At 41.5% G+C, this 13,963-nt stretch overlaps 1 protein-coding gene across 1 annotated transcript in view; it reads left to right on the top strand.

The window, feature by feature from the left end:
* The window catches only part of FNDC3B (fibronectin type III domain containing 3B), a 171,561-nt gene that overhangs the window by 113,847 nt on the left and 43,751 nt on the right, over positions 1–13,963 (top strand). Inside the window, exons 11-18 of the mRNA XM_075157388.1 lie at positions 1,412–1,536; positions 4,146–4,320; positions 4,901–4,987; positions 7,993–8,131; positions 8,657–8,728; positions 9,260–9,378; positions 10,214–10,319; positions 11,996–12,168. Of these exons, the coding sequence (XP_075013489.1) occupies positions 1,412–1,536; positions 4,146–4,320; positions 4,901–4,987; positions 7,993–8,131; positions 8,657–8,728; positions 9,260–9,378; positions 10,214–10,319; positions 11,996–12,168 (996 nt within the window). The remainder of the gene's footprint in view (positions 1–1,411; positions 1,537–4,145; positions 4,321–4,900; positions 4,988–7,992; positions 8,132–8,656; positions 8,729–9,259; positions 9,379–10,213; positions 10,320–11,995; positions 12,169–13,963) is intronic.

Below are 13,963 nucleotides of genomic sequence, written 5' to 3'. Positions count from 1 at the left end.
CCTGCTCCGGTGTAGAAACATTGAGTCTTCTGTCAAGCTGGTGTATATCAGGTGAAATAAGTAGTCTTGTCTATGGGCAGATGTTTATTTTACCGAGATAAAATAAAAATTAGAAACTGTAGAGACGGGTGCCAAAAATAGTAAACGGCGTAGCAGAGCTCTTACGTCAGAAGAAGTTGCAGAGATGGACATAACTATCTCCTGCACCAGTTTGAGCCCATGGGTGTACTTTGCCAGGTTTCTATTCTGGTGTGCTTTTGGGTACTTTGTAATGTAATTGTCCATTAATTTTTGCATTCAAGTGTTGAAATTAAAACTCCTTTAAACTGCTTCAGCTCAGGTAGATACTATTTATGTAGAGTTGAGCAATCCGTGCCCTTTCTCCTGAAAGATTTCAAATTGACCATTTCCCACGTGTGGCATAGGATGAGACCAGTTATTCGTCGCAGGGGTCTCTGTCCTGCAAAAAGCTCAGCTTTGTTTTTACCGTAGGGCATACGAAGTCAGGTTGGATTGAAAAGGCTTTTGTTTTAAATGCGGCGGGGAGGGAGAGAACTTCTGAATGTCCCTGTCCTCAGCCGTGCTGGTTTGTACTCGGTGTACCTGAGGAAGGACTTGGGAGCTAGAGGTGTCTCGGTACCCTCTCTTGCTGCTGCCCCATCTTGGCTTTGTCAGGGCTCATCATCGCTCCAAGTCACGTTGATGTGAAGCTCCCATAAACCATACCTCTGGCATCCAAGTTTCTTACCAAAGTTTCGTGCTTTCCAACAAATCCTCTTTGCGCCTTACATGCTGCGTGCTCTGAGCAGTGGGATGGGTACAGAACCTGGCACGTTAAATACTCCTCCGTGATGAGTAGATCTATTTTGCCCTTGAGGGCTGAGCAGAGGGTTGCAGCCAGGCTTGTCCCTCTCAGCAGCAGTGGCTGGGGTTGGCCGTGGGCTGGACCGTGGGGAGCGAGAGCCCTCTTGTGGGGTTGAGTGTTTCTGAAGGAGCAGGGAGGGCTTCCGTGGGATTTGAGGTGCAGAGGGTAGCGCTTGCAAGACTTGTTGGTTGCAGCTTTCCTGTCCTCCTGTGAGCGGGTCGATTCAGAGATTAATTTCACCCTTAACTTGCATGATTTTTGGTTAATGAGTAGGATAAATTGCACTTCAGGTAGGATGACAGAAGCTGTAGGTACATCTCATGAAGATAAGAACCTGAAAAGAGGGCGAATCTGACAGCAGACTGACTGTGTTGATCTGTATTATTTTAGGTAGCGTAGCAATGCTGTCAGTGGCTTACACGGCTTTCTTTGCACAGTGCCTGTATGAAAGCATTTAATTCTAATATAATTTAACAGCTCTTTTTAAAATAAGAACCGCGTGGTTTTGTTTCATAGCTATCCGATTACAGATTTCTCTCTTTCTAGGGAAAGAGGAACAGTGGTTTCAGAGAATGTTACTTTGGAAGCCAGAAGCATTGCAAGTTGACTAAGCTTTGTCCGGCTTTGGGTTACACCTTCCGATTAGCAGCTCAGAATGACATCGGTACTAGGTAAGTTACCCAAGGTACATGCTTTCTTGAGAAAAAGTGGTAGTTGAGAAGTTTAACTATCAATGACAGTGTAAAGAGGAATTTCTGGGGGGATTTTTGTTTGTTTGTTTGTTTTTCTCTGTACGGTTTTGAGTTAAATATCTGACATTTGCACTATTATTAATGCTTTAGAGTAAGTCGCGCCTTCCCTGGTGGTATCATTCACCTCCCAGAGAATCGCCGCGTACCTTCAGCACGATGAGGTTCGCCTAAGAAGATAGGCTTCTTTTGAGGTGTTAAATGGTGTTTTGTGGTCTATTCCTAATACAAAAAGAATACATCTGTTATGTAAAATTCCCAGTAGGGACCTCTGTGAACCAAGAAAAACAAGCAAGAGGAAGTTGAGTTACAGATTTTGAAGGGAATCTTGATATATTTATTTTTCTGGTTTAAAGCAAAGCCCTTCTGTCTTTTTTCAGCAGTACAGTCCCTTCCTTCTTCTGCGGGACTGGCAGGGCTGGTTGATGGGGTGGGAAAGAAGGGTGAGAGCGCCAGGACCGCGAGAGGACAGGCACACCCGAGGGCCCTGCAAGATGGGTTTCAGGTTCTGTTTTTCTTTGCACATGAACAGATGCACTCAGATGAAGATAGTGAGAAATCAGACTTATTGCAATCCTCCGGGAGCTGCTAGGGAGCACTGGGCTAAAATGTTACGCAGCTGAGGACCAGAGTGTGCCCAAAGAGACACGGTGCTGCAGGGGCTGTGTGCTCCTGCACTCACGGAAGGAAAGTCGGCCAGGAAAAGTGTAGCTGTGAAGAAGCTAAACATTCAGTGCTCTTGTATACTCCTTTATTGTCCTTCTTAGCTAAACAGGATCTAATCATTATTACAAGGAGGAGAGAAAAAGAAACACTAGTGGTATATAACAATGTGTTTTGCTGAGGGAGATTCCTGTATTGTTCTCTCTCCCAGAACACAAACCTCTTAGTAATATATACCTTTAAAAGTTTCTTTATTCATGTTCCTGTGTTTTCCCTCTGAGATGCACTGGGACTGTGCATGTGTGCACAGAGTCCCTTTTGCCAACTTCTTGCAAGGTTACTTCCCTCCCTATTGAAATAATACTTGATCTGGAGAGAGAGAGAGGCTTGAGCTGGTGCTGCTGAGCGTAACTGGAAGGGGACTGCCAGTTTTGTGCAAAATTCCCAGTTTTGGCATCTCTTTTCTTTGCCAGATTCCGAATTTTTAAAATACCTTAGGGCATGCTTCAACCCTCCCCCCCTGTTTTTTTTGTTCTTCTCTCTCTCCCCCCCCCCCCCCCCCCCTTTCTCAAGCTATTGAGGAGGGATGAACTAAGAGCTATATTTATGGTCAGCTGCTCTGTGTTAATCTATGAGATAAGCACCAACAGCACATGGCTTACTTTTATAGCCAGCACTCAAAATCATGACATGATAATGTCATCTAACACTTCGTGTCGTAAGGTGGTTTTGGTTGGTTGTAATGCTGGTGGGTGTACCATTTAAGATGATTTTTTTTTTTCTTGTTCGGGTGTTAGTTATAGGTGGATTTTTTTAACTGTAAGAGTATTTCAACAAATATGTTATTTTTGAGAAAGAAGACTAGGAAAAAGGAGGTGTGTCTTTTTGTGTGCATTAAATTCATGCGATGACTTTGAGCGACAAAATACATTTGTACTTTGGAAACAGAAATTGAAAATTGCAAGAACATTACCTTCAGTTGAGAGTTCTGATGTTGTCCTCCTAAAAATTCACCAAAATCTGTCCATTTTAAACTTAGTTCTCAAATTTTCATTGTACGTAATATATTCTGCATGGAGTCTTAAGAGAACTCTTCCTACACTTGCTCGACACAACTGCCTATTATGTTTCAAGGCATTGTGTGCTGGGATTTGGACAAGATGAGAGCACGCGTCTCCTCTGCTGCGGGTGTTCTCTCTGGCTGCAACCTGAGCTGTGCAAAAGAGCAACTTTATGCTCAGCTTAAAATGCAAAGAAGTTTGGGCAGGGAAAGTCAGAAAGAAGTAGAGCCAGCCTGGAGGGTTGGAAGGTATCTGTGCCTGTACCAGACAGCTCCTACGTGATGCTGAGCATGTATGGTCATGACTGGATAAATTTTCCCTGCTTTCTTTGGAGGGGGATGTCTGAAACAGTGGGACTAGGGTTGCTGAAGCACTCAGCTTTCAGAGGTGTAGCTTAAATAGAAGTTGTATTCTGAGTTTATAAAAGGTGGAAATTGCATCTCAAGTTCAACACCTAGAAGTTGAACACTTGGGGCTATGCTTTAGTTACCCTTTGTTAAATGAGATTTTCCTCTACTTCACAGTTAATACTAAGTTAATATTTTTAGGCAATCAAATACTATTTTTTCCAATATTATTGTGATGAGATCTGTAAAAATGACTGTGAGGACACATATAATCCTGCATTTTTTTCTATTCTCAGTTCTGGCATTTCCTAACTGGGCGCTCATCTTTTCCACCTAGGCAATTTTAACACTGTCTAGATTTTTTGAAAATGCGAAATATTTCTCTAAATACACTGAGGTTTTTTTTTTCAGTTTTATCTGTCTTTAATATTCCTCTATCTCCTTCTCTGTCTCTGTGCAGTGGGTACAGCCAGGAGGTGGTATGCTACACTGCAGGCAATATTCCTCAGACCCCTTCTGCACCAAGACTTGTTCGAGCTGGTGTTACGTGGATCGCATTGCAGTGGAATAAAGTAGAAGGATGTACACCAGAGGAAGTGATTTCCTACACCCTGGAAATTCAGGAAGAAGATAATGTAAGTACCATTATACTGCATGACTTAGATTGAGTTTTCGTTTATTAATTCAAGATCACTGAGAAGATTGTGGATTGCTACTTTGGAGGGTCTTTTAGGAGTACTGGGTACTTGGCAGGACGAAGCACTGTGTTTTGTTCTGCTCCACAGCAGAATTATGAATTCTTAGCTAAAAATCTGTACTGTCATCCATGATTACTTTACAGAGCTTCACAGGAGTCTGTAAGGTGTAGGGCAGCTTGTCCTTAACCAGTTCAGTCTGCGGTGTCCTTCTCACTGCGGTGTGGTGTGCTTGTGTTCTGTCATCTGTTACTTCTGCTTCAGTAACGTGTTAAACTGTCACAATTGGTTTTGTGCTTATTTTACAGCAAAATTACATTATTCAGGTCAGTTGCACCATCCTTCTAGAAGGAAAATTATTGTGGCCTTGCAGCTTAAAAGTAATAATAATAATAATAAAAAAAAGCACTTGACTATAAAGCCCCTTTGCTATAATGTGTTCTAGCTACAGACTATAATACAGAGAGCACTTCCTCAGACTCCTCAGTTATGGGAATTTTTTGGGTTTTTTTTTTCCTAGGATAGCGTGTTTCACCCAAAGTACACTGGAGAGGAGCAAGCCTGTACTGTGAAGAATCTCAGAAGAAGCACGCAGTATAAATTCAGGGTAAAATCTTTCCTCTTGTCATTGCATAGTATTTTCTGTGTTGGGTTTTTTCCAGGTACTGTAGGGACCCTTTAGTACTACCTCCAAAACTGAGTCATCAAATACAAATTTACTTTATACTGTGACCTAATAGATTAAACTGTTAGTTGTATTTTTACTTTTATCACAGGAGATGCTCATTGCTCAGCCTTTTTTAAACAAGCGTAGTTCTCGGTACGGTGTACTGTCAGGTATGGTGATGTAAAAGTGCGGCTCAGGGCGTGAGGTGGTTGTAGTCGGCTGCAACCCAACAACCTGATCCGTGGTCACAAAACCAATCTCACTTCTACGCAATGGAGAAAGCGCTGTAAGGAGCCCAGCAAGCACAGCTTCCTTCCCCTGACATGCAGAAATTGAAGCTTTTTCATCTCATACGTACATGTGGCTGGTTTGGGAGCTGTTTTTTTAGCAAGTGTTGGTATCTCCTGCTCTGTGGGTGCTCCTAAATACAGCCGCCCCCCCCTCCCCAAGAGAAATGCTCTGAAGTCATTTTGCAAACACAAAATTCAGTCATCTGCCTCACTGCTACTGAAGCCATCAAGCACAACACAAGCGCCGGCTGCTGCCATTGAGGAGGAACGGTGTGGTTTTCACCAGACGGGCTGCGGCCGGGCTGTCCGTCCCCGCGGCCGCGAAGCCGGGATCCGAGCGCAGCTCCACAAGATGGCGTTCGGCCGCGCCGTCCGGAGCACTGCCGTCCCTCCGGAGATGGCGAGGAGCTGCCTGTAAAGCCAACGTCCACCGTGCTCCCATGTTGCCAATCAGAAATGGTGTCTGGAAGCGGCTTTGTGTCATTTGTAAACAGCACGGGGAGAGAAGGATGGCATAGGTTTGTATAGATTCAAAAACATTTGGCTTAGTACATTCAGGAGCAACAAAAAAACCCCACTTTACCCAAAGACTCATTTAAATCCTTAAAAACAGCTTTGCATATATTCCTTTGTGGGACAGAAGACCTTGTGAAGTTGCATGAAGAACTGCCCAAAGAATTGGAAAGTTGTTGCGGTGTCGCTCGGAGATGATGCTTTTTAGTTTAACATTGTAAAAGCTGCAGTGGCTGTCTGAGGGAAAAGGACAGTTAGTGCTTCTCTGCAGCCCTGCTTTCAAATTAAAGATGAATTTTACAAAACTGGGTTGATATCAGAGCAAGCTTATAGCCTTGTGTCACTGGCTACAAGCACAACTCTGATCTGACTCAGCACTGGGACATTCCCTCGTTGCATGCGGACCAGCATTAATTAGCTACGGAACTTGGGGAAGGATCCCCAAAACTATAAAACAAAACCAAACGCAGACACCCTAGGATCACAGCAGTGTTTTAAAACTCATGATGGGGGCTATCTGGCAAGTTCTAGGTTTGTCTTTGAACCTGGGCAAAATACGGTCTTTGGGGAACCCCCTTAATAGTAAAGAATTAAGGGGGAAATTTAATTCATGCCAGACAATGCGTGCTTACAGAGGAGACATCCTGCTAACATTTTTGATGAAATAAAGGTTGGTTAATTACAGTGACAATGGTAGTGTAATACACCGTTGTAAAGGCATTTCTTCGGTACTGAGTGAGGGTTTGGCCCAGAAGGGCAAATGATACCAAACACAGCCCAACAAGGTGCAGACGTTTCATTCTCTGAAGTGTTTGACATGTCGTCATAGAAGGGAATCACCAGTGGCCGTTTCTCGTGAGGTTCTACAAAAAGCAGTGCTGTGTATACTATTTTATAATTTTATCAGTGACCTGGAAACAAACACAGTTTGATTTTTATTCCTACTAAGAGGATGGGGGGCTCTGGGTTGGGGAAGCTGTGGCTCTGAAAGTGTTGAAGATCCTGCTTGAACAATCAATTTAGGACGAATTTGCAGTTCCTGCCGGGCTAGTGCAATCTTTAGCCGTATACACAGGGGAAATGTATAAATGTTGCATTACATTTGTAGCTCACACTGATTACCTAGAGCTATTACTGGGCTATTTGTCTAGTTCATGTATCTGGTGTTCATGACAAGATATTTAAAATGGAGAATAATCAGAGAAGAATCAAGAGATGACGCAGGAGTTGATAGAGGCGTTAGTGATTTGTTTAAATCAAGGATATGGGCTGGAGAACCTCAGTTACTTTTTTGGCCTTAAAAATTGCAAATTGTTTTTCTCAGACGCCTGTGTTAGGAGAGAGGATAGAAGTGACTGCTCCTCAGAATAACAGAACTTCCCTAGTGGAAAAGTTCCTGCTAGCTTATATTAACAATTAGCAATTATAATACATATTTTATTACTCACTTCCTTGGCAGCAGATCCCTGTCCCAGCGACTAGCATGAGCTAATACAGCTCTCAGCAGCCCCAAAACATTGGACCATTTGGGGCTTCTTGTATGATCCTGATCTGCTCAGTCTCCTGGCCAGGTCCTCATGTCTTCTCTTAGCCTAGCAGCCTCCTCCCTGAAGTCAGCAGAAGGTGTTCTTGAGTAGAGACGAAGGATTTGGCTGAGAACGTTTTCTTTGTGTGCATCCTGCTCGTTTCAGTGGCTGTAGATTACGCGTTTCTTGTTTGCATGTCATGTTACTTAAGCTTTTAATTGTGTGATTACTGATACTCTGAATTCATTTGTTTTAAAGAGCAGTTTGAAATACCTCCAATACAAAAATAGCATAGTTATTGTCATAGTTTTCATTTTTTATGAGTAAATAACTGCAAGTCGCCACGTGACTTTTTTTAAAGGGAAAAATAGCAGTGCTCTTATCTTAAACATGTCGTGATCTATTGCTAGTGGAGGGAAGGGAAAAATCAATGTGGTTTGTAAAGAAACAACGTGACAATCTAATATCTGTTATTAGAATCCCACACACTTTGTTGGGATGTGACATAATTTCCAGTTTAATGATATTTGTGCAATTACTAAAAGAAGTCTCATGCAGAACTGTCAGAAAAGCAGTTACAGTGAACAATGGTAAACTTCTTGTGGTTTTGTTTCAGCTGTTTGCTTCTAATGTGGAAGGAAAGAGTTCTCCCAGCGAAGTGTTGGTCTGTACAACAAGCCCAGACAGGCCAGGACCTCCAACCAGACCCATTATTAAGGGGCCAATAACGTCTCATGGCTTTAGTGTGAAGTGGGGTAAGCCAGTTCAGTTTGTCATAGCTTTTTTGGGTCATAATAAATTCACATAAAATCATGTAAACCTGTATTAGAACTTAGATTTTTCATGCTGCTTCTCAGTCCTTAATTTTTTTAGTATTTTAAAAGATGTGTGGAGGCTCTTACGTTTTCAGAATCAAAAATGTTGTTTGTTTTTATTGACTAACTTGCACTTGCACTCTTCAGGCGTTTCACCTTCCATTTCATGTCCCATTGCAGCGTCATTCCGGCTGCTTCCTTTATCGATGGGGCAAGCCTCCGTGCTGCATCTCTTTCAATGCTTTTTCCATACACTTTGTTTGTAGCATTGTTATCCAGCCGCCTTATTCTGACTCATGCTGAAAACTAACATCTGCTACCCACTTCTGCTGTAAATTCCTTGGTGTAGTTAGTGTGGGGGAGTTTGTGGAGGAGAAGGAGCAGAATCAGAAACAAGTTCTGTAATCTTTTTGTTACATTTCACTCCTAATTTTGATTTACTAACAGCTTGCCTTATTTTTTCAGATCCTCCACAGGATAATGGTGGTTCGGAAATCCTAAAGTATCTATTAGAGATTTCTCAAGGAAGTCCGGAAGGTAAACTGGAAAAAAGCTTTTTCCATTTCAATCCATTATGGCTACTATAAGGAAGTACTGACTCTTTGGGCTATTATTGTTATTATCATTAATGCACTCATGCTGCAGATAGGATTGAAACGGAGTTACGTACTTCCAGCCTTAAAACTTGCAGGGTTCCTCCCTGAGGAGGAGAGTTTGGGTTGGGTTTTGGGGAGTTTTTGTTGTGTATGGTTTAAAGTATGCTCTTTTTCTCTAAGACTGGTGGAATTTTAGGTTATAGGGCTGAACCTACTGTTTCATTTGATATTTTTAGTATGTTTTAGAAATATTTATATTTGTAAGTATGTGTGTGTATCTATATATTTGTATATGTATCTATGTATATGTATGTCTTTAAACGGGAATAATATTCATAGTAATATTAACACTAATGGCTTTCCTGAAATATATAATTTGTGGAAGACCACATTAAGGATTTTCTTTCCTCCTAGATACTAGTAAACTTCTTGCATTATACTTTTCTAAACTTGGATATATCTCACTTTTTAGCAAATCAATGGGAAGTGGCATATAGTGGATCGGCTACAGAATATACCTGTACTCACTTGAAACCAGGCACTTTGTATAAACTCCGGGCATGCTGTATCAGCACTGGCGGACACAGTCAGGTAAGAATTCTTTAACGATAAGGACTATTGGGTTTACATTTTTCAGAGATTTATCTGCTATTTTTGGTAAAAGATTTCTGCTTTAAAAAGAAGGTGAATATTTTTCCTGTAGCTCAGTAAAGCTACACTGATTGCAGTTAATCTTATGTTGCAAGTTGCTGAATTTTGGTAGTTCTATGTGTACCTGATAGGTTTTATTTTCAGGCAGATTGCAATGTAGTGAGATTCGGTTTCCTCAAAAACAATTTGTAGGTGTTTATACTTACACTAGAAAAGACCATGGTGTTTATCTGATCTGGCCACTTGCTTGAGAAAGACCAGAGACTCTCATGTACATGAGCCTGTGCTGACCCAAGGTGGTGAGTGAAGATGCAGTAGGAGTAGTTTGTTGTAACAGTTAATTACCTTTCATGTGGCTGAATTCTTCTTCAAATTTTTGGGTTCCATTTTCCAGACACTGATTCCTGTCACTCCCTTCTTTGATCTAAAATAATTTCAGTACCTACACTTCTATTCCTCCTGCTTTTTTTTTTTTTTAATGATTGAGTGCTTTAGGTCTTGATATTATTTTAAAAACAAGGAAAGTTAAAATAAAGAACCCCACAATATTAACCATCAAAGTTTCCTGTGCTACACTTTTGACTAGTGACAGAACTGTATTAATTGCATTTGTAAGTAACATGCTTGATAGCATCCCCTATCCTTTATTGTTTATATAAATTTCTATTATGTGGTTGTTGTAGAAAACCATTTCTTGTGCCGCTTTCTAACCATGCCTCACTTTGTAGAAGGTAATCGTACCGGAGAGCTAACTTCAGCTCCTGTTCTCTTCCAGTGTTCTGAAAGTTTACCTGTCCGTACGCTAAGTGTTGCACCAGGTCACTGCCGACCACCGAGAGTTTTGGGGAAGCCGAAGCACAAAGAAGTACAACTACAATGGGGTAAGCCGTTGGAACATCTCACCGTTGAATAGCTTTGATCTTGATGGCTAGTTGCTGAACTTGCCTTAGCTTTTATTTCTGTTGCTAGACCTTGTGGAAAGTTGCAGTGTCTTCTGTTCACTGGGAAGTGAAGTCTGTGCAAGTCAGAAGTGCAACTTCTCGTCGACTGCTGTGGCTCTGTGCTGGGTTTCTGAACTCAGCTGTCCTCCAGCTGTCCTTTAGGCCTGATACTGTGCTCCCATTTTTGCTTTAGTTAGGACCTGTCTCTATGTCAGGACTACAAAGTATCAACTAGATTAGAATATTGATCCTTTTATTGCAAAAACACTATATTCAAGATCTTTTTAATTCCTTTGCAATATTGACTTAGCAGAAGCGTTTTGCTACTTCTAATATAGGACTTCTCTCAGAAATTTGAGTTAGAACATATTGAGGATTTGACTTAGAACATATTGAGGGTGGCATTTAAACCCTGATCCACAGTGTAACACACACAGTCCATTGGCCACCTGTAATTTTGCCAAGGGCTTGGATCGTGCACATGACACTAAACTGTCAAAAACCGCACATTTTTCAGAATACTACGTACACGCCAGTATCCAACAGACTTTTTTCTTTACTATGATAATCTTGCAGCGTCCGAGATTCTTTGTGGCGTCATTCATTAAGCTAAATTCTAGAGCAGTACCATTTCTAACTGACAAATGTATCTCAACACCAGTATAAAAATTCACCTGTGCATCCAAGATACCATGTTGTTTCCTGGAAGACTGTACCCCTTACGGTGGAGCACTGCTTTTCAGAACCCCAGGCAGGTTGATTCTGTGGTACTGGCTTGTAATATAACATGCAAATATTATCAAATATGTTGTTTTCATGGGGAAAAGGTGCCCACAACAAAACAGAGACAGGCACAGACAACAACCAAAAAGCTGTTATTCCAAGCGAAGCGCAGTGTTTAGATCATGGTACAGAAATTTAGAATCTCATAAATGTTAGCAGTGTGGCTAATAAAGTGTGAGGATGGCAGTTGTTCATACTTTTATTGGGTGTTAATGAGACTTTGCCAGAAACCCTATGAGTAAGTAGTAGTTTTGGAGTGTACATGACCCACCTCAGCCTGTGTCCAACCATAGCCAGCAACCAAGATTGGGTCAGACAGCCACCATGTGCCTCCTGATTCCTCCCTGTCCCAGAAAGGGTGTATTCAGCGCTAGTCCCATTCTTCGTGCAGCTTTCAATACCTTTTCTCCTGCCTCACTGAGCAATTTTTTTGCACACACCAGCACCTTTGATATTGGGGGAAAGAAGCAGAGTAGCTTTTTTTCATCCTCAGAAGAGAATGGTAGCTACTGTGTTCTGCTTAAAAAGTAGCTGGGCACCTCCTGGCATCAAACACAGCTTCCCAGGGTGACAGGTCATTGCCTTGGGGGAGCTGCTGCTCTTGCATGTGACGATCTGACCTGGTGAGTGTTTAGGGCTAAGAGTAATTTTATTCATTTGCTTTAAAAATGTCAATCATGTACATGGATGAAATATTGCAGGTAAGGCATCTATCGAAGAGGAAAATCATTGCTGATTGTGTGTGTGTGTATTTCTGTGGTATGCCAAGTAAAAAATTAATCTTCCTGGCATATGTCCTTATGTTATTAATGAATTATATGATTTCTTTCTAGATGTCCCTCCATCAGAAAGTGGCTGTCCCGTCTCAGAGTACAGTGTAGAAATGACAGAACCCGAAGAAGTTGTTTCTGAAGTGTATCATGGGCCTGATCTGGAGTGCACCGTCAGCAACCTTCTTCCTGGAGCAACGTATCGGTTCCGAGTGAGAGCTTTGAACGATGGCGGGGTACGTGCAGCGTGCCGGGGCGTGCTTTGGCTTCTTCTTGCTGGAGGTGGTACTATGCCTGAGATGGGCAGTTCTGGAAAGTGCTTGTGTTAGTGCTGGTGATCAGAAAGGTGAAGGCGAGATAGGCAAAAGAAAATGAAGTCAGAAATGCTTAAAGGAACTTCTGAGGAAAAGCTGGAGTTTTGAATCTGGAACTCTCTTAAAAGGAGGTTTCAGGTACTAATATGATTTGACTGGGCAAAATCAGCTGGACCAAAATGTGCAAAATCCCTGCTGAAAGTCATATCTGCTTACAGGGAGGAATCTGTTTATTCCCCTTCCACTGCATTCCTTCTTTTTGTTTTAAATCTTAACTGTGTAAAAACAATTACTGAAATTTCACTCAGGTATTGATATATTTTAAGGAAAGCTTGCATTCTTAATGATTTTTTTCGTTTTAATTTGAAAAACATACATGCTTTATAGATTTGGTGATTTTTTTTGTTATATGTTTTCCTTGGAAGATGTGCCTTTCCAAAATCATCATAAATTCTATCTGATGTCCCCGGAGATCTGTTGAAAGATCGTAGTGATTCAGTGAGGTTTGGGTTGGTTCTGCTTGCCGTTGTGAGAGCATCTTTCCAACGGTTTTTTATAAAGGCAGTCCCAGCCACAGTACATGCATACTGGTGTGTTTGTTCCCAGGAAATCTTGATGATAACATAAGCATTTAAAGTTATTCACTTACAGGGAGAAGTTCTGTTAAAACGTAGTTTAGGTATTGGAAAAATATGCAAGACTGTAAAACTGTTTTGTCTGAAAAAATCCACTATTTTATTTTTGTGAAAAATGAATTAAATACACATGGAGAGATTGGTTTTGCTTGCTGGAATGAAAACAATTGCCTACCTTGTAGCTTTGGATATGTGATACCTTGACTTTTTTTTCCTCTTACTTTTTGTCTTTTTTTCTTCTTTTTTTCCTCCTTTTTTTCTTGTTTTGGCAGAACAGTGTTTAAAGTTGCAAAGCATTTCTAGTCACACCCTCTGTTAAATGAGGGGGCTGGTTTTGGTTTGGTTGGAGTTTTTTTTTACCAGATGCAAAATGGGGGCGGGAGGGCGGGTGTTCTTTACCAGATGCAACACCTTTCTTCCTCCCATTAGGTAAAGAAAACAGCAGAATTCAATAAATGAGATTTTTTTGAAGTGTGCATTCTTTGTAATTCAAACACAGCGATCAGTGTTAGCCTTTCTCGATAGCACAGATACTGACATGTCTGTTGAGAGGTTTTCTGGGGTTCATAATTTCAGTGTTGTTCAGCCTTTGTAGTGGCTCATTTTTCTCATACTTGCTAGTATTGCATTCCAAAATAAGTAAATATCAGTGCTTTTCCTCTAATTGCTTCCAGCGAAGTTCCTTTGTTCTGGAGAATGATTTCTAATTAGCCTGGGAATGTACTGAAAAACTTTATTATCCCACTCAAGTGGCCTCAGAAAGGCTATTTCCACCGTTATCTCTCGCACTGTTGGCTGAAGCCAGTTTTCCAGACTCTTGAAGTTTGTCTTTTCTTTTGCTAATATGCATTTAAATTATTCTCCTGCCAAGGGCTCAAAAGTTGCCTGAGCAGCTGGCTGAGCTGCCTGTGGAGCTAAGCCATGCACGGCGTGTGCGCGGCGTGCCGCTGCATGTTGAACACTGCTGTTAGACACCCAGCCTGGGCTCCATCACATGCTATCCTTTTATAATTAACACATGGCAGACATTTTATATAAAAGAAGCTGGATTTGGACTCCAGTATGTGCTATACTGTTGCTGT

This window comes from Calonectris borealis, chromosome 9 (genome assembly GCF_964195595.1).
Source record: "Calonectris borealis chromosome 9, bCalBor7.hap1.2, whole genome shotgun sequence".
Classification (NCBI taxonomy): Eukaryota; Metazoa; Chordata; class Aves; order Procellariiformes; family Procellariidae; genus Calonectris; species Calonectris borealis.
This window is presented reverse-complemented; position numbering and strand designations above follow the sequence as displayed.